Source organism: Nicrophorus vespilloides, unplaced genomic scaffold (genome assembly GCF_001412225.1).
Source record: "Nicrophorus vespilloides isolate i.1.1-1 unplaced genomic scaffold, Nicve_v1.0, whole genome shotgun sequence".
Lineage (NCBI taxonomy): Eukaryota > Metazoa > Arthropoda > Insecta > Coleoptera > Silphidae > Nicrophorus > Nicrophorus vespilloides.
In genome coordinates this window covers 11,955-38,389 of record NW_017098245.1, presented here as the reverse complement: position 1 = coordinate 38,389, position 26,435 = coordinate 11,955, and the positions used below count along the sequence as shown (strand labels likewise).

Genomic DNA, 26,435 nt, shown 5'->3' with positions numbered 1-26,435 from the left:
CGAATTAACGGCGCATTGAATTTCCCATTTCGTGCGTACAGTATTTTTTTTTCGCGTAGGATTTTCGTCGTATGTGGAAAACGTAATCAATAAAACGGACGAATGCATGAACGTACGCACGAACAAATCGCCGGAATTTTCGCTGAAAACGCACTAATTGCATCCATTTCGTAAAATTGTCACATTTCAGTCTGAAATTTCATGTCGAACAAACGAGTTTAAAACGTTATCAGTTTTCGCCACATAAAGCAGCGCTGCCTACTTTGATACACTTACGTACGGATCGTTTAGCGCCGCAGATTTTCCATTAACTCAAACTCTTTAAACTTTATTAAAGTGGTTATAATGTAATTTTAAAAGTTCACTTTGTAACCTTATTTCAATTATACACAGATTTATAATATTTTCTCATTACGTATATACTACTAAATATATTTTATTTCAGTTACTAATTAGCATCAACAATTTTGTTATATCGAAAAATCATTAATCACATCAAACAATCAATGAGTATAAATAACAAAATAACCATCGTTACCGTTACTATTTTCATATACAAAATTGTATCTACTATATTTTTTTTTTCCAATAATAAATCAAATGTGTTCGATCGTAAAAATAAAGAAGCAAAGTCTAAAATTAGTTTTTAATGCTATACCAGACAATCTACCAGTAATTTATTGCCGAAACCGAAGTAATTTTCGGTTAAAAATAGGTGAAATTCAATGCGTAAGGTTTGTTTGAAAGTTAAAAATTAATGTAAATTTGACAATACGTAAAAATTAATTTATGACATTTCAAAACATGTTGCCAACTTATATATGAAAACTACCAATCTACAAGACATGTTACCAACATTTAATTATTAATTTGCATCTGGCGGAGAAAATGAATATTATATAAGATTATTTCTTAAAAAAATATAATTTGTTTAATTAATTAAATTTATTAGTATAATTCTTTATCATATTGAGAATGTGTTATCTGTTAATGAATGAAATTGAAGCGGTAATCAGCAATTATTATTAACACAAAGAGACGAAAATCAATAGGCTTCATTGTTTATTATTAATTTTCAATTTATTGACTTTCTGTCTTTGACTATATGAAATTTAACCGTTTTGCAGTAACATATAATAATTTAACAGTATTTCACAGTAATTTTGTAAACTGGATATTTCGAGACGAAGAAAAGTAAAGATGATTTCCGGAAGACCGGACCGTTGAAATAGTGCTCGAAATATCTGGATGACTCTTTCAGTTTCCTGGATAGCAGACGGCATTCGTGCGAAAACGAGGGTTGATTTTCTTCTTCGAGTGCGATATAGTGGAAAACTCGCTGCGAATTATTGCTGCAGGATGAAAGATGCGCTCGTAATTATAATCAAAAAGATACCGTCCTCAGAGTCCCATCTATTTGAGTTCATTTCTATTTACTTTTTCCGTTATTTACGTATGCTGCAATCCAATTTCATTAAGATGTTTAATCAAATAAATATATGTTTCGTTTGCTTCGTCGTAAATCCGTCATTTCGTTTCATATTTCGTTCGAAATTTTCATCTTCTTTTATGATATGTAATTTGTAAATACTAAAACATTTTATATAGTTTAGATTCAAGTAAAATACCAGAAAAAAATCTTGTTTTCTTTATGTAAAAATTAAATTTTGCAATAATTGTTTTTTTATATTATGGCTAAATGTTAGATTGAATTCAAATTAATATTAACTTATTTGTACATTACAAACTATACTCGAAAACCACTGAACATAAGTTTAAAAAAAAATGACCAATTCGACTTAAAACTGCCAAAATTGCATTAATTCTGTTTTTGTATATTAATTTAATATTTAGAATATATTTTCTTTACAAAAATCATCATTATTATCACATTTCATTTGTTTAATAAAATTATTTACGAGCCACTGCACGTTGAAATTTTAATTTTCATTTGACAAATCATGTTGCCAACGTTTAATTACGAATTTCCTTTCACCCGTTTGTATGTAATCACGAACAATGTATTTAAATTGTGTACTTTTGATTTGATGATGTTGTCGTTTTCAGACAATGAATATAAATTCATAGCAAAGTAACGTTGGCAAACGACAAACTTTACTTTGTAATAAACAAGTGTTATTGAAATGCTTCGTAGTTATGGAAACACAAATATTAAAGTGTAGTGCTGTCAAGAGTGGTGTAGCAAAGTTTTTAATTATGATAATCCCGGTGCTGCGTAATCCTGGGCGTACGGATGCGAAACACTATCAGAAGTTGGAGAACAAAGTTTCGCGAACGAGCGTGCTAATGTCAGAGGGTATTTACAATACGTCAGTGCATGGGAAATGGGATAAACGTATCCGCAGTAAACGAATTAGCAGCATCAGTTTTGGACGTGCTGAGCGTCGTAGTCGGAAGGTGTTCTTCGGATGATGAAGAAGGTAAATTTTATTTTAAATCGGTTTAGCATTTAGTTTTCTGGCAATTATGGATTGATGCAGAAGAGAGTAGTGGAAAAGGGTTTGAATCGAATTGGTTTCGGGGAAGCCCCATCACTTTGATTAACTGCGTCGAAATGAGTACGTTGCAAATATATATATATATAGATAGAGAGTGGTGGTGGGTATTTGCGAAGAAGATGAAGATGAAGTAGATGAAGGCAGGACGGAGTTCGATAACCCGGACACACGAGCATACTATTTCTGACCGACTCAACGAAGGGATGGATGGATGCTCCTCTCTCTTCCATTATGCTGATTATATTTAGAGTGCTAGCTAGCTAGCTAACAGCGCGCACTGTTTGCTCACTGCTAACTGCATCCATTCCGACCATTCTATCTACTTCAGATCCATCATCCGAATCACGATAACTCCCATCGCAGTTCGATTAGAGGTATCGCGTTGGGCGGCATCTCCGGCGACAATGAATAATTAGGTTGGAATTTTCGGCGCGCACAAAAATAGGTGGCCCGTAACACTACAACACTGCTGCTTTTTCCTTCTTTCTTCTCTCTTTCTCTCTCTCTATGAGAGACGATAGTGTGTTTTATTTCTATTTTTCGTGCTCTCGACGCCAATACCTTAATGACCACGGCCTGTATAAACAGTGTATAAAAGTCGAAAATAAATATTTTGCGAGAGAAGCCGGCCGTGTGTTCTTTATCAATCGTTCGACTTACAACAACATCATATTTCTTCGGCCCGAATGGTTCAGCTCACCCGATATATTGCCCAAATTCGAGCTTTACTTTGTCAAAATCTCTACGCCTTTCTTTTTTAAATACGGATACTTTCCTTCATTCGGCAATCTGTGCACAAAAGTTCAAACGATCCTCAGATGTGTTAACATGATCATTCAGAAACGCAATTATCCAAAAGTTGTAATACCCACACAGATTTAATTATATTTATGATTTCTATATATTTGAGTTAACTTGAATTAATATTAGATCAATTTATGTATTAATAAAAATAACGAACATTTGTTTGTTCCATTCGTTCCTGTTTACAGTAAACTACAAATTGAATTTGTTTTTTTTTTCGGTGGAGTTTTAATGGAAATCAGCAAATCTCAATGGTGTATTCCCCGAGCACTGTGCTTTAGGAATTCCCAGTTGGGGAGAAGAGTAGGCAGTGAAATATTGGCTGTTACTGTTACGGTTTAACTCGAGTCCAATTTCGCTTCGCTGCCTTTCAAATGTTGTCTGCCTCCTTCGTCCTCCTTTATTATTTGGTAAAATTCAGAAGTAAAGAAACGCGTTCCATTTTCAATATAAGTAGTAATTATGTTTTTTTTAGGTGAAATTTTTGTAATTAATTCCCATTATGTTTTGAGAGTTGATTTAGATTTATTCGGTGGTTTTCGAGTGTGGTATAAAACTATGTGCCTAAAATTACGATTTCCTTTACCTTTACCTTTGGAGGTAAAACTGAAAGAGCGCAGACGGTAGGAATCCTCGTCCTCCTCGTTGTTTGTGTTGGAGCCGTAGCTGGTGCGATTGTCCGGCACGTCGAGGAAGGCCGCAGACTTCCGATGGTAGACGGAGGTGCCACGTCTGGTGGAGCCCTTCCTGCGGATGTTTGGAGAGACGTCCGGCGTCGCTTCGGGCTGGTCCAGCTTCGGTTCGCTTGTGCAGTGCCCTTTGGAGACGACCGTGTCCGTGTTGTTGGTCGCAGCTGCGGCGGCGGCTGCTGCCCGCCTCCGGATGGATCGGCCCCCGGTGAGACGGGCGCTCTGAGACCTGGCGGCCGGCCGCCTCCTCCGTTGGCTGACCGGCGTCCCGGTGTCCGGAGTGCCGCCCTGGAGCGGCGGCGGCGGCAAAACTTCCATACTTGTTGAACTCGTCGCGCAGATCGAGGCCGAACGGCCCTTGGCGCGCGACACGTGCGGCGGATATTCCTCGGCCATGCCCGCAGCAAACTGACTGCCTGCTGCCGCTGCTCCGTCGACTGCTGCCACCTCCACCTCCGCACGTCCCAGAAAGCAGCAACCGCCGCCGCCGCCGCCTTCCGCGAAGCCGGCGCGTCGCGGTTTTCCTCGCGCCCCGAGGTTATTTCTGGACCCGACATTCACCTCGCCCGAATCTCCGCCACCTCCGACAAATTCGCTCTTACCACCGCATCGGTACACCGCATCTTCTCTCATCTCTACAACGCAAAGCATAAGCCAAATAAATAAATAAAACTAAATCTCTATTCTCCGTGTGCCACCCGCTCACGGATGGACCAACGATATCAACACTCACTCTCTTTCTCTCCTGCCCATTAAAACCAAGCCATTCTCGCAACCATTGCCAAACTTTACTACGTCATTAAATAACAGCCTAATTAAAGACTGCATCACGCTCACTATATCCTACATCGAAAGCGTCTTGCCTCATCTTATTAGCTTTGTTCTAATTACATTCATTAACACACAAAGAGTCGAGTCGAACGATTATTTACACATCGTCCGCCATCGAAAATAGCGCACAAATCTACCCTAATTCTAATTCAATTACTATTATAATGGTCACAATATTTTGGGGTCATTAGCCTCGTGAACCAATTACCTTTTCTTCCCATTATCCACCCTGATAATCCACCCTAATAACACACAAACAACAGGCATTATCTATTCTCATAATCACGATATTATTGCCTTCATCACAGCAAAATTCTCAATATTTCATCCATTAAACTTCTTAATAGTAATATTATAATATACTTAAATATTTACAAGAAGTTAAGTGCAAATACTAAAATAGAAAATGAAAGTACTTTATTTTAATTATATGGCAATCCATGAATCATTTAATGATTTGCATCTTTGGTGGCAAAAATGCACGTCCATCGGTTAATAATTAATCTTCGACATTATTACATGTCGCTCGGTTAAATTCGCTGTTCAAATTGTGTCTAGAAATTACACACGCGAGGACGCGCTAAATAAATTGAATCCGAGAAAAAGAAACGATCGAAATCCTCCTCCGTCTCAAAAGTTGCGCTCTTCTCTTCCGAGATCTGCTTTATCTTTATTTTCGATCCGCTCCTTCCATTCCATTCAGGTTCGAGCACTTAAATCTATATTCAGACTTTATAAACATTTTTCCCTAAAAAAAAAAATAATGAGAACGCGCGCACAGCATATTTCCAAAGCAACAAACAAATAAAAATAACACTTACTAATTGGAATGTATATAAATTCAAAATTGCGCAGATGTGATCTGATTTAATTGATGCTTTTGATGTAGTTTCATTTGTAAATAGTTTGAAACAACCGAACGTGGAAGTTTCAAACAATTCGATGATTAAGTAAACGTAACGTAATGAATAATCCGAATCGAACAATTTAACAGAATATGTAAATTTGAGGATTTCAGCGTTCATTCATTATTAAACTTTTCATATAAGAATTTCTTAAGCGTAAGTTTTTACGCTGAATGCTAACATTGTTATTGTGTATGCTAATATTAGGAAAATCAGTGTGAATATTGTTGAGCTAGAGTAATTACTTAATAAACATTTTTTTTTTGAAAATGCAAATTTTGAAAATGATTCATTACCATTAAATCTCGTATTTTCTTATAGAGTAGGCTGTTAGATTCGAAGATGTCACAGTGACAAATCAAAATCATCAGTGAATTTCATCCATCCATTTCTTCCATTTCAAGGTAAATCATCATCGCCAAGATGAACAAGATATTGCGAAGGTGTCTGCGGAGCAATGTCTTCATGGGGAGGGCAAAGTACAGCTCTGGAAACGTACCGAAACGGACGGATCTGAGTCCGGTGAAGTTGTTCTGCGGCGCGACTGTAATCAGTTCGATTTGCGCCACCATCTACACATACATCTACCACAGCCCGAGGAAAAAGCTCGTCACACATCCACCGGAATTGGATCAGAGACGAAAGTTCAATTTCATCAATCGGGTGGTCGAGCAGTGCGCTCCGGCGGTGGTCTACGTGGAAATCAAGGATCCCAAGAGGATAGACAAGAGCACCGAGGACAGACTCATCGTGTCCAACGGATCGGGGTTCATAGTGCGCGAGGACGGTTGGATCCTCACGAACGCGCACGTCGTCATCAACAAACCGAATTCGATCATCAACGTGAAGATGCGGGACGGTTCGAGCTTCCAGGGGAAAGTCGAGGAAGCTGACATGAACATCGATCTGGCCTTGATCAAGGTGGACCCGGGGCTGCGGCGTCTACCAGCGCTGAACCTGGCGGACGTCGGCGACGTCAACGTGGGTGAATGGGTCGTCGCACTCGGAAGTCCACTATCATTGAGCCATTCGGCCACTGTCGGTGTCGTAAGCTGCGTGAATCGCACCGCCGACGAATTGGGTCTTCGGAATTACCAGATGAAGTACATCCAGACGGACGCACCCATAACCTTCGGTAACTCTGGAGGACCCCTGGTGAACCTCAACGGAGACGTCATCGGTATTAACAATTTACGCATCACCGCCGGGATTTCATTCGCCATTCCCATCGGTGAGTTATGAATATTTCACGCAACTCCTCAGCAGCACGTAAACACCTCTACATTAACCATAAATCAAAGAAACTTTGCACGAAACTTATCTAATTCTCTGCGGGTTTCAATTCAAAACTCATTTTTCATGGATCATTTGAAAAAGATTCTAATAATTTTGAATTATCTTGAATTTTAGAGTACGTGTCAAAGTTTTTGGATCGCATCGATGTGGTGAGCAAGAGGAAACCTCCGAAGAACAATAACTTGGGTATAACGACGATGTCTATGAAACCGTCGATAGCCAAAGAAGCGCTGAACTGGCAGAACGGTCTTGAAGAGTCGAACGAGACGGGTCTCTTCGTGTGGAAAGTGCTTGACGGGGGTTTGGCCATGAAGTATGTAGCTACACTCAAATTAATCAAACGTATCTCTCTCTCCGTCAGCGATTTTGTTGCAGAGGCGGCATCCGAACTGGAGACATAATAACCCACATCAACGACAGACCCGTAAAAAAGCCGAGCGATCTGTACTCGTATTTTAACAGAAGGCAAACAACGAATTCCGTCCAAGTTCTTCGTTTGGGTAAGAGAACGAAAATTGTTATTGGAAGCGATGCATAATTTTGGAAACGTACAATATATATATATATATGAGTATACAGCTTCTTTTGTCTGCGCCGAGGTGAAATCTATTTTCAATTCAGGCTATTCTGAATCGCGCGATTCTTTCCGCGTTGCGCTGCGATACGCATGCTGCCTGCATTCACTTTCGATTGCCCTACAAAACAAATCGCCTCGAATCAATAAACGTGGCTTTGCTTTATATGCATGTGCAGGATATGAACGGAAGAAAGAAAAAAAAACGAGAAGAGAAATGAGAGATGTATGAGTTTTATTCCGGCGTGTCAATCGCTGTAGTCGCTATCTGATGGTTTATCCTTCGACTTCAGCGTGATTGGTATTCCGTGCAGAGCGCTCTCCTCCAAGACTTTTCTGTTCTTTTGCAACTCCTTGTCCAGCTGCTCCCTTTTGCTTTGAACCGAAGCCGACGTGTTGGGAACATCGGGAGGAGGAACGCCTATCCCAACTGTGATCTCGTAATAGACGCACGTGGAGTCCGCCTTGCAGATCACCAAGCATACACTGGAAATGACGTTAAAAAAAATTTATATATTTGACAACTTGTGCAAGTACTTCCAAAACATACTACACATATTTTCGCAATTCACAGTACAACGTAAGTAAAAAAAATAAATAAGATGACTTAAATCAGTAACCTACCTTTGGCTTAATTCTAAGTACTTGTTCATAACATTGAAATTCAACTTTTGGCAAGCGGGAATCGGTATGAACGTCGTCGCATCGGAATTTTTGCATTTGCAGGCAGTCAGATACAGACAATCGATTTGCTCATTATATTTGTATTCGACGTCCCAATACTTCTTCACTGAAATTGCAAACGATTATTGTCAACGTTTCAACTAAATTCAACTTGATTGAGACCTTCATTCAATTCCAAGTGCACTTGGAAAGCCAACGACATTTGGAGCTTTGATCTGCATCCCAACTGCTTAAACTTTTCAATCTATATTCAAACGAAAACAATTTATTAACATAATATTATTTCTTGTAAAACACTATAGAAACGTACGGCAAAATCGTTCATTTTCACTCGGGTTTCCTTATATTTATAGGTTATATAAGCAACTTTGGTTACATACACGGAACATAGTTTAGGAAACCCTGGTATAATGAGAACCTACAGATGGGTCTGTAATTCAATTTTCAAACCATTAGATCTCATGTTAATACAATATTAATCATTCAATAGTGAATTGATTAATTATATAATTATAATTAAGGTTTTAATTACAATAACGAAGGAAAAACTGCAAAAAAAAACTGTTGAACTATAATCTTTGAACAAATATCCGAAGATTATACTCATTTATTTTGCGCCATCTCGTTTACGCTGTAAGCCTTAGCACTGTTCGAATTGAAAGTTTCAAATTTAAACCTTAGAACTAAATAACTGTCACATTTAAATTTGAATTGTTTTTAGAATTTGTTGATTTTATAAATGATGAATAATTATTGCAAAAAAAATAATATCATTTTATGATATCTGGACCGTATCTATAATTTATTTGGAATACATAACCGTACAGGATATTCTTTTTTTATTATTAAAATAATTACAATACGAGTAATCAATAGTCATTACGCATTATTATATATAATGTATATATATAGAATGAAAAGTTATTTGTTACATAATTTAGATATGTTAAAGCATCGAAAAATAGTTGGGTATCATTAGTAAACTACACGTATGTACAAATATGAGCCGTAATAACATTATATCATTATAATTATATTATTATTATTATATAAATCACTTGTTTTCATTTGTTTCCACAGGCACTTTCCAACTGAAAATATATATATATAAATATTTATATCTGTATGTGTGTATGTGTAAGTATGCATGTATATAAGAATCAGAAATCCGAACAACAACAAAAAAAAATAATAATAATAATGTAAAACCCTCTCCTACAGTCTTATAAAATACAACGTACAAAATGAAAAAGAAAACTTGAATAATAATTATAATAATTGCAGTAAAAAAGTAATTTTCCAAGGAAAAAATTCGGGTGTTCTCCGCAAATTAGATAAAATATATATATATATATGTATAATATATACAAGAAAACCAGTGGATGGCGCAGGAGGTTGATTGTAGGTGTTGGGGAGAAAAATAATATTAATTGAGAAACGAAAGAAAAATAAAATGTGGAGGTGATGAGAACTGCAGCCGGATTACTACAAGAAATTAATAATGAAAAAAGATAAAATACTATTAGTAAATTCACCTAAACAATATACATAAATAATTAAAAAAAAAAACTCGACTGCTAACTTTCGCGTTTCGCGCGTTTTCTCTCTCAAATTAAGAATAAATTGAAATAAAATGTAATCGTAAAACAAGAGATCTCTTAACCATTATTTTTTCCTTATGAACTCCTTATGCGATAAAGATTATTACTGTTTGGGATATACTTGTGTTTGTTTTCTCTTCTCTTCTCTTTTCTTCTCTCTGTCTCTCTTCCTTATTTATTTATTTATTATTTTTTGCTTCTTCCTTTAAATAATTTGGCAACTCTTAATGTGTTAGCTTCTTCCTTCTCAACAGAATCTTGTCAGCACCAATCTGCCATGTAGGTGAAATCCTTGAACAGGTTTTGGTCTTGATCGGTCAAAGGTCGCGGCTCCTTGGGTGGCGTCAATTGCGGCTTCTCCGATGTGAACTCTTCATCGAAATTACTGACATCCTCCAGCGAGTGCTAAAACGTATGATTGGGTCATTATTTGTTATTAATTAATTTAAACAACGATTAGTGAATCGAACTTACGACTGTAGGTACAAATGGAGGCCGTATCTTTCTGTGCAACAAATCTTCCCAATTGATCGATCTGAAGAAAGCCTGCTTTCTAACGTCATCTGCGTCCCTATCGCTTGATCCCAATCTCCTCTCCGGATTCTTCCTCAACAACTGTTACAAAAAAATAATGCATTAGTTAGTATATGCGAATCTCTTTTTTAATTGATTATTTATTACCCTTCGCATAATGGCTATGGCTTCTAGCGATAGGAATCTTGGATAGCGGACTTCGTCATTGACGATGGAATCAAAAACTTCTTCCTCGTCGTCACCGGGGAACGGAGACTCTCCAACGAGCATCTCGAAGATCAACACTCCGAGACCCCACCAATCCACGGCGCGAGTGTACGATGTTTCTGTGAGCACTTCGGGCGCCAGGAACTCGGGAGTGCCGCAGAACGTACCCGTTCTGTCGCCGAAGCCCATGCCTTCTTTGCAGAGACCGAAATCGGCGATCTTCACGTACCCCTCGGTATCGAGGAGCAGGTTGTCCAGCTTCAAATCCCTATAAATAATCTTGTTTTCGTGCAAATACTGCAGTCCGAGGACCACGCATGAAGCGTAGAAGACAGCCCGGGGCTCGTTGAAAACATCAGCGTGGATGTGCATCATGAGGTCACCGCCGGCCGCGTATTCCATCACAAAGCAGACGTGCGCCTCCGTTTGGAAGCAGGAGAAAAGGTTCACCAAGAACGGATGTCGTATCGAATTGGCCACCTCGAATATTCGCTTCTCCGAGAGCAGCGAGTCCACTTCATCTCTGGCGATGATATCGCCCTTCTTCAGCGCCTTTATGGCGAAGTACTCGCCGGTGTTCTTGTACTGCGAGAGGATGACCTTACCAAAGTGACCTCGACCCAACACGCTGATTAATTTGAAGTTATCCAAAGACATGCCGTTGTATTGCGAGTGCCGGCGGGACTCGTAAGCGCTGTCTCTGTATGCCAATTCCCTGGGAGCGGGACGTCGCACCACGTTAGCAACATCATAGAGTGGAGCCTAGCACATAGAAACATAAAACATTTATAGAATACGCAAAACATGAGAAACATTCAGAGCAACAAGACTACAGACGATTCGACAGACTGAGAAGCATGCACAACAAGTAGTAATAATAATACCTCGTCATCGGGGAATTCGACTACTGGCTCAGGTGTGGGCGGTACCATAATATTGTCATTTGGTGAAATTATGGGAGTTGTGGGTGCGGATAATATTAAAGGCCCCACCCTCGGCTCCCTTTCCTCTGCGTGCAAGAAGTCAAATTCGCGCAACGCAGCGTTCTGTAACCGTAGAAGAGAAACATGTGCAAACTAAGACGAAACGAAAATGTGCAACCAACACAAGACAGACGAACTACATGTGTAAGTGTATATATGTGTGTGTGTGTAACCAGAATATTTTGTATACTGTGTGTTGTGTTCAAATAAATTTGCAATTACCTCGTCTAAATCTAATCTAGGAGGCAATGGGGGTGGCGTTTGCGGGGCCCTCTTCTTGGCAACGGGTGGCGGCTGTAGCGGCAAAGTGGGCGGTAACGACGGCGGCAATACGCACACACCCAGAGGTCTGTGCCCGCCCAAACCGCCGAACTGCGGATCCGGCATTTCACCAGGAGTTTCCGGTTTATCTTCTGGTGGCGACTCAAGTTCAAACTGCAACGAAACGTACATCCCATCGATCAGCATGTTATCTAATCGCAATCGAAGCACTTTACTCACGTGTGTTTCTAAAGAATTTGTCGGCGATATGTTTGTCTGCGGTATGGAAGGCGTGCTGCGTTTGAGCAGGCGGCCCCAGGTGGCTACGTTAATATTCATCTGATTGGCGCGAGTAATCTCCTGCTTGAAAATCTTCCGCTGCCTCTGGAGTTTGGGCCGCTTGGAAATCATTGGATTCAGGAACTTAATCTACATACAAACAATACAAATACATGTTTAACATTCGAGTGTACGTTATGTAAGCATTGAATTCACCTCGGCAAAAAGTAAACCTTTCGGTTCCAATTGTAGCGCCATTCCGTGGCGCACATCGTCGATAAACTCTTCCAGTCTCAAGAACTTGACGGCGCAGAGCGATCTCCAATCCCGCCAATAGATGCCAATCTCGAGTTCGCGCGATTTATCCAACTCAATCGAATACCTGTGAAAACACACATCATTCATATAATAAACATATTATCTTGTATTAAATAGTCAGTACCTTTGATCCCAGGCCTGTTGTGAGCACGGTTTCCAACTAGTCTGGCCGACGACTTGATTGTCCAGCTTGATGACGGCCATAATCTCGGAGCTGATCTCGTCCTTGACACTGTAGCTCTTTGATGACGATCGTCCGGTGACGCCTTTTATGAAGTTTCTTGGACTGGAGGTGACATCGCGATCGCGTCTCGACCTTCCAGGCACGTCATCCAGCAAATCCTGGCAACCCATCAGTCTTACCTCAAGGGTTCCCGTAACAGCGGCGCAACGGCTGAACGTAGAATGTGATGTATTGAATGTCGATCCGTCGGTGACCTCTCTGAACGGCTGCAAACTTGTATACTGCACTGGCAATGGGCTCGCCGATTGAACGTTCTGCAGTTCCATCTTCAGTTGATTGTAGGCCGGACTGTTGGGCGGCAACTCCTGCCGCCGCAACTCGAGCGACTTCTTGAGCAAATCTAACTTCTTGCTGCTCGCCGAGAGACTGGACTGGGCCTACGCAAAAATCATTCCCATCCAACGTAAACACTAATTTTAAAGCGAGGAACACAAAATGGGGACAGGGTCGTTAACAACCGAATACGAAAGTAACATTAACAAAATAGATATCCGTATAGAAATAAATGCAAAAATAACGCGGCGATGGCAAAAATAAAATTAAACAAAAGGGGATACGAATTGGAAATCAATCAAAAATCCGTGTAGCCTAGACTCGAATCGGTCTTCGGCGGTTCCGAGCCTCGGTTCATAGTTTTCCAATTGTAATAGTTACTATATTCACTGTCCATGGATCGAGTCCGGCCGCGAAAACGAGTATTCGCGAAGTAATTCTTGCACGTGTCGCAAGAACAGTCCGGGTTCTTGGCCGGCCCCACATGGTGACCGGGCTTCTTGAACACATCCACGATCTTCCCAAACCTCTTCGCGATCTCCCGCTGCTCCGTAAATATCCCCGGAACCACAGTAAAAGGCGCCCTCAGAGTCGGATCTTTGCTCATCTTATTCTTGATGATCAATACACTGGGCGACTTGCACGGTTTATCCTCCTTGCTCGCCCTCCGCACCGTCAAATCTCGCTCAAGCTTCTTTTCGTCGTCTTTGATGAACGTCCACCGTTTCTCCGAACCATCGCTCTCGTCCGAATCTGATTTATCTGCACTGTCACCAATCCTCCTCTCTATATACTCTTTCATCTTCTGCTGTTGCAGAGCGTGACTCCTCTCCGCCTCTGGTGACTTCCACTTGTTCCACATCCTCTCCATATTTTCGATCCGCATTCGATCCTCCGAATTCGCGTAATCGAAACTGTCGCTCGGCTGCAAACTACCTCTGCTGCTACCGAAATCCTTGTCCAGCTCAGGCTGCTCATCTATGCTCGATCTAGTTTGATTATGAAACAGCTTCCTGGGCACAAAATCCAAACTATCCGTTTGCGCGGTGCTGCTGCGACTCATCGAACCGAAATCGGAGACTGTGTCCTTCCAGGACGTATTTGCCAACGAATCGTCATCGGGTAGGGCGTAGCTAGACATTGAGATAGTGGACCACGACTTGGGCACGCTGGAGAAGCTCGAGTCGAAATCGCGAATGTTGGAGATGGAACTGCGCGACGGATAGGCCGAGCTGATCTCATTGCTCTTACCGCTGAAGTTCTTCTTCAAGTGATAGGGCAGATCATCTTCCGTCCGCTTGTGAGTTATCTTCAATTTACCAGATTCGAAGACCGTTTGCGGAGAGGAAGCGGTCTTATCATCAGAATCGGATGTCGAAGTTGTCGAATCAGAATCTATTTCTGTTCCGGTGCAGTACACATCTATGTGCACTGTGCGAGGTTTCTTGTCGCCACTGGAATTGCTTGTGTTCAATTCTGGAGCTGCCAAACGCGATGGCAATGCTCTCAAAGCTCTTTTACTCTACAACAATTTGAAACAAAAATAAGTATCACACTTATTTATAAAATCATATATCACATGAAATGTCCAAGAACCTTGATTATATTTTTTTTTGGAAATATTACATAATTAATGAAAAAAACTTTGGTATTACTTTAAATCATTTAAAAGGCGGACATTCCATGTTAACAATACGAGTTTTGAGAATTCGTTGTACCTTTTGACTGTCGAGACTATCTGGAGTGAATGACGACGAAGGCGAATGAGAACGTTGATGAATGGGTTCGGTCTTCCTACGACCCTGATACTTCGTTTTGGATTTCCTGTTAAATTTGAAGCCCTGTTCGGGTTTCAGCAGCGGCGACGTGCATTTATCAATCATCTCGTACGTTTGCACGCAAGCGTCTTTGCACTTGTCCGTCGTCCTAGGAGGCGAACTCTTAGAACGGGGATGATGCTGCGTGCTGTAAGTGCTCGCTCGCGACGGCCTCTTGCTGCTGCTACTGCAACTGGTGTTGAGTTCTTCACCTTCGGGTACTGGAGAGAACCTCAGGTCGTCTCCATAATTGGAATGGTAGCACCAAGGATCGCCGCAGCCGTAGAACGCGTCCTTTCGTTCGCACTTGAGCGTGGGCGTTTGGCAGCGGAGGCTGTGCGTTCTACCGCACTGACTTTGACATTCTGAATCATCGGCTTTGCCGACCTGCTCGTTGAAATTGGTGGAGAGGACGATGCTGCAGGTGCTCTTGCATCTTCTGTTGTAGGCCTGAGAATTCCTGCGGCCACCGAAATGCCCGCTCGCGTACGAGTTGGGCGAAAGCATCTCGCTACCATAACCCGAAGAATCTACGTTCTTGGAGTCGCGATGCGGAGGGGTTGACGTAAAGAGTAAATTGCCTTTCTGGAAGGAACCGCCCGTCTCAGGTGGTTGCTCTTCGCTCGCGTTCGGCTGCGAGGTCCAGGTGTAGACCATCCGCACGCCGTTTTCGTCCTGTTCGGTATGAGTCTGCGGAGCAGTGTTCGGGTCTCCGATCCCATCATGGGATATCGTGAATTGGGCATGGACAGTCCACTGCTGCGATGGGTCCAGAGACTGCTGCTGTTGCTGCTGCTGCTGCTGAGGTGGTGAAGGTTGTGGCTTTGTGTACATATTACGCAATTGAAAGCATCACATCACATGTTTTACGATGAGTTCAGTGACTTAATTCCGAGATTGCGTCACCTAGAGGCGATGAGTATATTTAGCCAGAAGACAGTAGTATCTACCATCGCCTTCCTGTCCTCCTGGATTATTCCATTTAAATTTAGTACGTCGACCACACTTGCAAAACAAAAAGGATTTTTCGAACGAGAGACGCAATTTATTTTTGGCAACCGTGATTTGGGAGATCGAAAAAAGTATGTTAAATGAGAACAACTCGAGAAGTGCCCTTTCTCGCTTTTCTGATTTTTGATGGCGATGAGATCCGTAGAGTTTAGTTTAGTCGAGATCAAGCGTTCGTTACTTCAAGAGTTGCAACACAACAGTCTAATTCACTGGCGACGTTAATTGTAAACATAAATATGCTTGGCACTGAAACACTTATAGTCTCGATCGTACGGTCGGGCTGGTGTTGACTTCGCTGGATTTAGTTGGATACTGAGAGCGCGAGCCAGCGTCGCGACGCTTTGCGAGAAAGGCGCGCGTTTAAATTTGGCAAAGGAACGGAGAACCGACCGAACGTCGTCGGTCGACGGTGGGTTTCCAAAAAAAACTGCAACTTAAAAATACCAGTAGTTTCTTACCTCGGAGAGCGCCTTCTTGTCCGATTTTTCTTTGCTCCCGTTCTGCAGCAACCTGATGACATTCTTCGCGCCTTCGACGACGGCCGCCTCGATCCTCAGACGATGCCGCAGATCCTCGATGCGCTCCTCCAAAGAGGTCTCCAGTTCGCGCGCCTCACCATTCGAAGCGGTCAGGTCGTGCACAGAGCCAGTGCTGTGTTGCTTGTTGTTGATGCTGTGTTTCACCTTCAGTATCCTCATCCTTAGATACTCGATCTTCGCCTTCGAATCTTGAAGCATCTGCTGCGCCTCCGCGAGCAACTTCTTGTCCTTGGTGTGGCCTCCGGTGATGCTCTGAATCATGTTCTCAGCTCCCTGCTTGACCTTCTGCTCGATGTTCAGCTGCTTCTCCAGGTAGATCAGTCGCGGATCCTGGTTGGCGCCGTCCTGCTCCTTCTGATGGGACGACAGCGGCGAGAACATGGAATCTGCAATCATTGATTTTTGACGAAAATTATTGGAATGCGCTTCGACTCATCATCCTCCAGCCATCAACGACCGGAGAAAAGGAAACCCAAGGTCACTGCACTAACAACAACAACAACCTCCTCCTCTTCTTCCTAGAGTCATCTGTCCTCGCACATAACGGGAAGGAATTTCCTCTTTCTCTCCATCACTCGGAAAGGAATTCGATTGCCCGAATAATGATGTTCATCTAGCGAATTCTTCGGACAATAAACGCGAAGGAAAAAGTGAGAAGCATTCGCGCAGTCATTGAACTTCGGTCGAAACCCAATTTCCTTCGAGGTATAAATACCTTGGTGGAACCATGCTGTCTAATACGATTTTGACCCAAATTACGCTTGGAAGACGAAGACACTCGAGCGGCGAGATTTACACAATGAGATTCTCAGAAACGAAAAAATATATCGTATTTTTAAATATTTCCTTCGCGTTGCAAAACACCGAACCAATTTAAATAATAATAATAATTGTTAGAAATTTCGAAAGAAAGTATCAAAATAATTATAGAGTATATGGAAATGGAAGTACATTTATTATACGTGACGAAAGCACATACAAAATATTGCAAATTCCAGCTGAAATGGCAGGACGATCGGCGAACCAATTTAAATAACAATTATTGATATTGCAAAATGAAGTAAATAATATATGTTAAATTCGAATGATTACTACAATTATTATGTGAAGTTTGGTGAAGTATTTTGCAACGAAATTGGTTTATTAATATCGTGCATATCTTTTGACTGTGAGCCACTTGAGAGAGAGTGTGTGTGTGTGCAAGAGTAATTAGCGGCATAATTAGATCAAAGGAAAGGGGGCGAAACGTTGCAAAGTGATAATAATAATTTGCGTGTTGCTGGTCACCGAAGGGGAAAAAGAAAATAAGAAGTTGCTGTTGGCGTGCGAATCGCAAGTTCCCACATTTCGACTTGCATCCACCTGATCCTCTAGGTAGGTAAGTAGTTGAGTAGAGTAGGTGGTAGGTAGGTAGGTGAAAGAGAGGAGTCAAGAGAGGAGACTTACCGCCATTCGTGGGTGGTGTCGAAGGTGTGGTTTGGCCCTGCGACAGGATAATCTGCGACTCCAATTCGCTCAGCTCATTTTTGAGCTCCCTCAGTTTCGAGTTGGCGTTCTTGACTATTTGGGTGACGTGACTAAGAGACTTCCGGTCCGTCGACACCTCGCGCATCTTCTCAGCGCCCTCCTTGATCTTCAGCTCTTTCCTGATCTCCTTCCGGATGATCTCCTTGAGCTCCTCCAGCTTCGCGGAGTCCGGAAGATTGTCGGTCTGCAGTCCATACTTGTGAGACAGCTCGTACAGAACCGGATGCCGGATGTAATCGCCCTGCAAAAAGAACAGAAGAGTTTTAGAGACAAATAAATAAAGAAAGATATTCAGTCATTCATTCATTCATTAGTGCGGATCGTCATCGTCGCAGCCACCACCACCGCCGCCTCCGATTATCATTATTAAATCAAGGCTTCTTTCCACCGAGAGTCATTATATAAATGATATAATCCATCCGCGCTCAGCACTTTGTGACGTCGGATAATTGCCTTTTTCCGTTCTAATAACTGTGTTTTACTACCACTCGACTTCCCCTCCCGATGCCCGCTGCCCAACAACGGAACGTGCATTATTTCCACGGATTATTGCAAACTGCACGTTGCCGTTTTCTCTCTTTCTCTCCTCATCATCATCATCATCACCATCACCACACCATCATCATCTTATTCATGACCTACTCTGGAGGATCGCGAGAGATGCCGAGGAGAGGTGCAATTATTTATCGCACGCCCGATAAACACACGTCATATATCTTTAACAAAACAAAAAAAAGCAACCAGAGGATTTGTTACATTTTTCGAGGCAGGTCTCCACGACGTGTATGCATGCATGTGTATGTTGTACCTGGGCCCACGCCGATCTCTTCGCCCACGCCATATTCCACGTATTTCGTTCGGTTTACCTCCATCCTTCGTTTTTTTTTTGTTTTAAATAATTTCATATTTTTATACTTTCCTCGCTTTTCAACATTCTAACTTGAACGCATACTCTTTGTTTATATGCGTTAACCGATACGTTCTTAATAACGTTACATTGCAGAAAACAATCCCGAAATTATTACAAATACTTCGTAAGTATACGAAGAAGAAGCAGCAGCAACAGAAGACGATTGGCCTGAATTTCTTCGCCGCACTTACACTAGTCCCAAATAACCACACTCGCGTGACGAGAACAAGTTCTGCCGGAGAAGAACCAGCTTCATATGTACCCTTTACCAAAAGCACGTAACCTTTACCATATAAATCTTAAAGTCTTATGCAATGGGATCATTCGCGGACTTCTAAAAACTCACTAAGAGAGATACTTTTGCATTCGTACAAACTCAAAACTACAATTTGAATCATATAAATACGGAATTATCATTAAAACTTAATTATTTGGATTTCCTTAAATACAACTATGAAATTATCGATGATTCATATTTTGATCACGAACAAGAAAAAAAACTTAATTAATTGAAATTTAGTTTACTCAAGCAATTGCTATAGATTAGTATGGTGGCATAACTATGATGATTATAAAGCATCGATTGATACATAATTAATGAAGAAGGAGACCGTTGCCGCAATCCCCGTTAGTATTCAATTATGGATTTTTGCGCGGCTCCAAGATCTATCTATCTCTTCTCGCCCGTTCCGCAGCAGCAGCAGCAGATAATAACGCCAACTTTACGTTGTTATTAACATAAAATTTCGAGCGAGCGTTTTGCAACTGTATAATCAATTATTATTATTATTAATAATCCGCGCTTAGTGGAGTGCGACCGGTGTGTGTGTGCCTTCCTTCCCGATAAAATCCGCCACGGACAATCGAACAGATTATGCCATTACATACAGAGATCCAAACGAACGGGTATTAATTACGTACGGACGTTGCCTCCAGATAATACTAATTTCATTTTATCATCTCTCTTATACGCTTATTAACAAATCTAATCGATTTTCATTGCATTCACGTGCATTGTGTATACCAGGGTTTCTCAAACTATGTTCCGCTGAACACTGGTGTTCCGCAAAAGATAATAGTTAATTAAACAAATAATTCTTACTTACAAAATAAACAAGGGTTTTTTGTGAAAATTTCAAAATTTACGTGTTCCATTACAGGAAACCCCTGCTGTGAACTATATAGAGAAAGTTTGCGGAAAAAGATTTCAGTTGAAATTTATTCTCAGTAAAGTTGAACATGTTAACAATTCAATTGAATTCCATAACAAATTCAGCCAAGAATATATAATTGATAAAATACGCTAAAATTCTAGATCTACCCGATTTTGTTGTTTATTTGTGTTATTTCTAATAGATATGCGATTTTATAGTTCTAATTTTGATGAATACTGAAAAAATATTTATAAATTATTGAAAAATTGAACAGATTTGTATGAATTTTAGTCGTTTCTTTTTTAATATCTTAAAAATAACAATAAGAAATAAACAAGGTTTTTCGTGAAAATTTCAAAACTTACGTGTTCCATTACAAGAAACTCCTGCTGTAAACTATATAGAGAAAGTTTGCGGAAAAAGATTTCAGTTGAAATTTATTCTCAGTAAAGTTGAACATGTTAACAATTCAATTGAATTCCCCATAACAAATTTAGCCAAGAATTTATAATTGATAAAATACGCTAAAATTCTAGATCTACCCACTAAGATTATAATCTCAATTAAAATTTTAATATTTCCAAGACAATAATTTACCACTATTAAAATACGCACTCATACGAATCGACCGCAACGTAATTTGTATACATATTGTAATCAATTGAGACATTGCACGGTATAAATTGATCGATTCATTAATCACTGACATTTCTATGACCGAGCAAGCAAGTTTTTTTTTTATCTTTCTCTCTACTTCTTCGGCGTAAGACTAGGAGAAAATCGAAAGTTTAGTTAGTACTTCTTCTTCATTTTTCTTTCGTTTTTTTGCGTCCCGGCGAAAAAACGTGTCGCAATAACAACACGCAAACGTATTCTCTCACAGAACAGTTAGAGCGATCGCCTATTAAGGCATATCCCGAGTCGGAATTTGTGCTTTCCTTTGATAAATTAATTCGCTTTGTCTATGTATACGCGCCGAAGTATAGTTTCCAGGGATAATTAAAGCGTTTGCGCAACGATACAGTTTAAAGCGTTAAAACCAAAAGTGTAGATTTATAATGTGTATTTGGTGGCACGAAAGCGGCGGCGATCATTGAGCGAGAAGATCGAAACAAAAAGGATACTTTATTTTCAGGTTTTGACCCATTTTCTGGGTGGCTTATGTATATACACACACACAGACAAACATATATATTTATAAAATAGGAATGGTACAACAAGAGATGGAGAGGCGGGGAGGCATTGAAAATAGTTTCCGAATAGATATCTATGAATAGAACTCGGGGACGCGAATGTGCCGTGTATTTTAATTAACTTGGGCATTATTATTATTATCGGATTCAGTTCGGAATGAAAGGAGAAAACGTTTGTGTTGCTGCTCGCTCGCTTGTATTGTTTATTTATATATAAATATAAATTGAAAAGGGAAAACTTCTTGAGCGGAGTTCCCATGCAGCGCACGCACTTTGCTCGCGCCCACAAATTAGTATCTTATTAAAAAGTCTCGAGTTTTAATTGAGGAAAAAAGAGAAAAAAAATATCCATTCGGTGGCAACTTTCAAAACGGCTGTGGGGCGAGCGCAAATATTCCGATTCTTTTCTGTTCTGTTCCATTTGTTTGTTTTATCATTGATGTCGAAGGGAAAGAGATTAATCGAATGTATGACAGCAGTAATTTCCAATTAGAATACAAACTTGACCAGGTTTTGCCGATGGACGGAGTTGCAGGGCTGTCTTTCAGTCATTCAGTCAACGAGGATGAAATGACGACGATAAGAGTGGAGCACCGCAGCGTCCCTATTCCAACTTTATTTATGACAATGATTCAATGCTGGACGTCGCATTCCGAAAGGCCATTCAAACACTGCATGCATGCATTTGCATTATGCGACCGACCGGGAGGAGAGGTTTATTGTGAAAGTCTTGTATGGCAGCAGTTGTTGTTGTAGTAGTTGTGCTAGTACACACACTTCAACGCCCATGTCATCTTTGTTTTATGCGGACGAAATCTCTATGGGTTTTAACATTTCACGCGCCGTCACGACGGCAAGTGCTGATAACTACGTGCAGATAAGATTACCCAGGCTTCAATCTGCTGAAACAACGCCAGCGAATCCATTAAATCATAAACGTTCACTTTGTCTCTTCCCGACTTGACCTTAAGGGCGCCACTCCCCATATGCAAACATTGCAGCTTTTCCCCAACGCAATTCAATCAACCACCTCCCAAAAAAAAAACAAACATCGACGACACTAATCTAATCTCTTATACTCATTAATTTCAATATTTTAAGATAATCCACACTCATCCACAGCCCAACCCTACTAACCATACCAATGATAATCACCAAATGATTCACTCATTTTGTACTTGGGTTAAATTCTTTACATTCAAAGAATCAAAATCTATAACAACTTAAAATATTTTAGTCGTTTCTTTTTTAAGATTTTAAACATAAAAATAAGAAAGTAATTAGCTAATAATTTGATTTTGTTGATTATTTGTGTTATTTCTAATAAATATGCGATTTTATAGTTCTAATTTTGATGAATACTGAAAAAATATTTATAAATTATTGAAAAATTGAACAGATTTGTATAGATTTTAGTCGTTTCTTTTTTAAGATCTTAAATATAAAAATAAGAAAGGAATTAGCTAATAATTTGATTTTGTTGATTATTTGTATTATTTTTATTTGATTATATAGTTCTAATTTTGATGACTACTATTTATAAATTATTGAAAAATTGAACAGATTTGTACAGATTTTAGTTGTTTATTTTTTAAGATCTTAAACATAAAAATAAGAAAGGAATTAGCTAATAATTTGATTTTGTTGATTATTTATGTTATTTCTAATAGATATGCGATTATATAGTTCTAATTTTGATGAACACTGAAAAATATTTATAAATTATTGAAAAATTGAACAGATTTGTATGAATTTTAGTCGTTTCTTTTTTAATATCTTAAACATAAAAATAAGATTTTGATTGATTATTTGTGTTATTTCTAATAGATATGCCATATTATAGTTCTAATTTTGATGAATACTGAAAAAATATTTATAAATTATTGAAAAATTGAACAGATTTGTATGGATTTTAGTCGTTTCTTTTTTAATATCTTAAACATAAAAATAAGATTTTGATTGATTATTTGTGTTATTTCTAATAGATATGCGATTATATAGTTCTAATTTTGATGAATACTGAAAAAATATTTATAAATTATTGAAAAATTGAACAGATTTGTATGAATTTTAGTTGTTTCTTTTTTAAGATCTTAAATATAACAAGAAGAAAGGAATTAGCTAATAATTTGATTTTGTTGATTATTTATAGTATTTTTTATAAGTAAAAATACTTCAAAGAACAATAAAAATACTTGCATTCCGACTAAACATAAATCACAATAATGTAAATTATCTATCTCTACTAAATCTATTCAAATAAAAAGCAGTCTACATTTTACCACCCAGTTTAGATGCTTTAAATTAATTAACCTTTAAATAAACAACGAGTCTTGATAACGATGATGATGAAACACGTTTTAACCGTTACGATTCTCATTTTGAAATTGAAGCGGGAATAAATTATTTCTCCACTGTTAGAAGAAGAAAAAAACAGGCGTCAGTTGTCCATAGGTTACCGCATTCTTCACAAAGTTAATTACAATTTAAAATAACGAGAATTCAACACGAAATCGTTATAAATGTTAGAAAAATATCCATAACTAAAGTTGTGAAAACTTTCCGAAACATTTTTTTCCATTGTTAGAAACGTATTTATTTTATGACTTCGAATGCGATAAAACACGTGTTTCCATTAAAGCAGAAAACATTAAAGATTCTAGTTAATTAGAAATCTATAAATAATATCTCAATTAGGGATTAGAACTACTTTCATTTAAAAAATATTAAGAATTGATGAAAGGAGATTGCAATAATTCCCATGCAAATTTCCTTTCCTTATTTCTCTCAATTATAATAAATTGTAATCGCAGAAATTAATTGAGAGTAAATTGGCAAAATTTATCAGTTACATAATAATCGATTATTATCGTTCATTCTTTATCAGCTTTATCGATAAAAACGACTAAATTGCAAACTAATTTTAGAATTGTTTTTTATGATGTTGTTGTTTGTGTTTTACCGAAACTGTGCCGTCGTTTAAACCGCAAACAAATCGTTTATTATAAAAAATGATCAGACGATTAAATGAGGAAGAAGCGTATTCAGGCCGCGCAACTAACGAAGAGATTTGATCTCATGAAAGAAATTCATGTCAGTTCTAATTTGGTAAAATTCATATCGGAATCAAAGAGAAACTCATTCAACCCTGTTTTGCTATTTCCATCATCATTGATATTTCGTACACTACAGAAATCTTAAGAATTTAAATTATTAATACATACAAATTAAGCTTAAACAGTTTTAATTTATAAATGGAAAATCGACAATGAAAATTCGTACACTAAAATTCAATAATTCATAGCTTTCAGAAAAACGATACAGAAAATTATAATTTTCACTAAATACGTTTCGTATTTAGTGGTAATTCATAGTTTTCCCTGTAATCTAAAGATTTTCATCAAAGTTTTAGATGTAAACATTTCAATTTATACAAAATAATAAGAATTATATATGTATTAATCAGTGGAGACCATCAAAAAAAACATATGCTTCCTATTCGCATTCGCGTTAATTTTTCAAAGCAAAGATCAAATGTTAAGAGCAGTGTAAGAAATATAAATGTTTTTAAGTGGTTTACTGTTGAAAGGGCGGCATTCCTGTGGAAAAAGATGGAACTGGATTACGAAGGTCGGCGCATGTCGAGAAAGAGAGCAGGAAGCAAGCAGAAACAGAAGAAGAAAAGAAAAAAAGAGGAGAACGAACGGCATTGCAGTTGCGGGGAAAGTGCATGAAATGCGCACGGCAGATTCCATCTTAATTACTTCGACTGCGATAAAAAAATAATAGCGTAATGGAGTTGCATCATGGAATAACGAAATAGATTCGTCCGTAAATTGACGTTGGATGAAAGCGTGGAACAGAGCAGAGCTCCAATCCAGAGGAATTCGACTAAATTGAGAGATTATACAGTTTATGAATGACTTACTGAAAACTCGAGGAGCCTCTTAAGAAAACCAATTAATTAGAGCGCATTTATTTTGAAGATTAGAAACATTTGCAGTTGAATAACATCAACGCTAGTCGTGGCATGAAACCGTTATTCAATAACATTTTCTAGTCGGTTTGATGGCCAATTAATTGCTCCATTGAGAGACTCGAAATTCTTTCCACCTGAATTATCGTTATTACTTCTTTTTTCTTTCCTTCCTCGTTTTGCTAATTTGCATATGATGCGATGGCAATAACAGCAGTTGGGAAAACCTGGTGGTTCGTGGAGCTTCTTCACACTCGAGGTGCAAGCATAATTTCGCAATTTCCCCCATTGTATATTAAAACAAACATTATATGGCTCTTCCTACGCCACGGAGTGCGGCGAGCGCGACTTATTGTTTGTGGGAATAAACAATAAATTTTGCAGGCGAATTTTTTTCTCTCGCCACTTTCTAAATTATGCATCGTGCATTTCTCGCCTCACACCATAAGCGAGCAATCGAAGAAAGAAAGGAAGGAAACAAGAAATAATAATAATATGGAAGGCCTTGCGTTTTTGGAGTTCCTCTAAAGAGGTTACCGGGTTTCTTCCTTCCCCTCTCTCTCTCTCTCTATCTTTCACCGATACACAAATTATACATATATATTTCTCTCGTAAATTCCGCTGACCGATGGAAATTAAATCGATATTATAAAATCACGATAAATTCCATCTCAGCCTTGTCCTAGAAACGACACCAAGAAACACGAACGAGCGATATTTCCGTGCTGGAAAACGATCATCGCCGTTGTTGCTTGTTTGTTTGTTTTTTTTTCTTTGTACGTACCCAGCAGACGCCTTGGATCCTGGAGCCGAAACCGACCACACAGTTATCACTTTGTATCCCAGATTTTTTAAGCACCATCATTTTAAACAACTTCCTGATATCTATGCTTCTTGCTGCAGCCGCCCGCGATCGCAACACTCCATCTCTTTTTCGTTTCTGCTGGTCGACGACTGAAATCCGAGTACTATTAAAACGTGATTACGTCGAGACGAAGAGGGTTGGTTGGTTGGTTCATCCTTTCACGCCTAATCACCTTGCCGAAGACGTTGCGTTTTCTAAAAACCGAGAGTTTCTACTCTTCTCTACTCGTCTACCCACGAAATGGTAAAAGCGCGTGCACGAGGAGAAATGAATTACCGACGTGCATTACGACCGACAGACAGACAGAACACACACACACGCACACACAGCACAAAAGAGGAAAAGTTTAATTTACATAATTGCAATTGTGCTTGTTGCTTGGAGACGGATATTCTCACGAAAAGAAAGGAAAACGTAAATTTAATAATAAGAAGAAAAAAA

General features: G+C 39.2%; 5 protein-coding genes across 8 annotated transcripts in view; 1 reads left to right on the top strand and 4 right to left on the bottom strand.

The window, feature by feature from the left end:
* Positions 1 to 3,939: 3,939 nt before the first annotated feature.
* Positions 3,940 to 4,985, bottom strand: LOC108561985 (the record flags this gene model as incomplete). Its single annotated transcript, XM_017920147.1, is given in 2 exon segments — positions 3,940 to 4,647; positions 4,746 to 4,985. A coding segment is annotated over 1 exon segment (706 nt), but the record flags the coding sequence as incomplete, so codon positions are not given.
* Positions 4,986 to 6,156: 1,171 nt separating this feature from the next.
* On the top strand, positions 6,157 to 7,632 carry LOC108561986 (serine protease HTRA2, mitochondrial-like). The gene is made up of 3 exons (XM_017920148.1): positions 6,157 to 6,979; positions 7,159 to 7,357; positions 7,420 to 7,632. The coding sequence occupies exons 1-3, from the start codon at positions 6,172 to 6,174 to the stop codon at positions 7,580 to 7,582; spliced, it is 1,170 nt and encodes a 389-aa protein (XP_017775637.1). The 5' UTR covers positions 6,157 to 6,171; the 3' UTR covers positions 7,583 to 7,632.
* A 199-nt stretch (positions 7,633 to 7,831) lies between these two features.
* Positions 7,832 to 8,683, bottom strand: LOC108561987. The gene is made up of 4 exons (XM_017920149.1): positions 8,613 to 8,683; positions 8,465 to 8,546; positions 8,243 to 8,408; positions 7,832 to 8,104 (listed from the first exon to the last, which is right to left on the bottom strand). The coding sequence occupies exons 1-4, from the start codon at positions 8,625 to 8,627 to the stop codon at positions 7,867 to 7,869; spliced, it is 501 nt and encodes a 166-aa protein (XP_017775638.1). The 5' UTR covers positions 8,628 to 8,683; the 3' UTR covers positions 7,832 to 7,866.
* A 1,159-nt stretch (positions 8,684 to 9,842) lies between these two features.
* Positions 9,843 to 26,435, bottom strand: part of LOC108561988 (serine/threonine-protein kinase N) — a 28,050-nt gene continuing 11,457 nt past the window's right edge. For 2 of the 4 annotated variants that reach the window (XM_017920152.1, XM_017920153.1), the window contains exons 2-11: positions 17,816 to 18,137; positions 16,289 to 16,755; positions 12,610 to 13,106; positions 12,384 to 12,549; positions 12,129 to 12,317; positions 11,850 to 12,062; positions 11,529 to 11,690; positions 10,585 to 11,406; positions 10,378 to 10,518; positions 9,843 to 10,308 (exon numbers count right to left, since the gene is read on the bottom strand). In XM_017920152.1, the coding sequence (XP_017775641.1) occupies positions 10,165 to 10,308; positions 10,378 to 10,518; positions 10,585 to 11,406; positions 11,529 to 11,690; positions 11,850 to 12,062; positions 12,129 to 12,317; positions 12,384 to 12,549; positions 12,610 to 13,106; positions 16,289 to 16,755; positions 17,816 to 18,137 (3,123 nt within the window). In that variant the 3' untranslated portion in view covers positions 9,843 to 10,164. Of the gene's footprint in view, positions 10,309 to 10,377; positions 10,519 to 10,584; positions 11,407 to 11,528; positions 11,691 to 11,849; positions 12,063 to 12,128; positions 12,318 to 12,383; positions 12,550 to 12,609; positions 13,107 to 16,288; positions 16,756 to 17,815; positions 18,138 to 25,913; positions 26,098 to 26,435 lie in introns of those variants that run through there. The other 2 variants (XM_017920150.1, XM_017920151.1) reach the window with 2 other exon arrangements.
* LOC108561989 (dentin sialophosphoprotein) lies at positions 13,104 to 16,154 on the bottom strand. The gene is made up of 2 exons (XM_017920154.1): positions 14,721 to 16,154; positions 13,104 to 14,524 (listed from the first exon to the last, which is right to left on the bottom strand). The coding sequence occupies exons 1-2, from the start codon at positions 15,651 to 15,653 to the stop codon at positions 13,301 to 13,303; spliced, it is 2,157 nt and encodes a 718-aa protein (XP_017775643.1). The 5' UTR covers positions 15,654 to 16,154; the 3' UTR covers positions 13,104 to 13,300.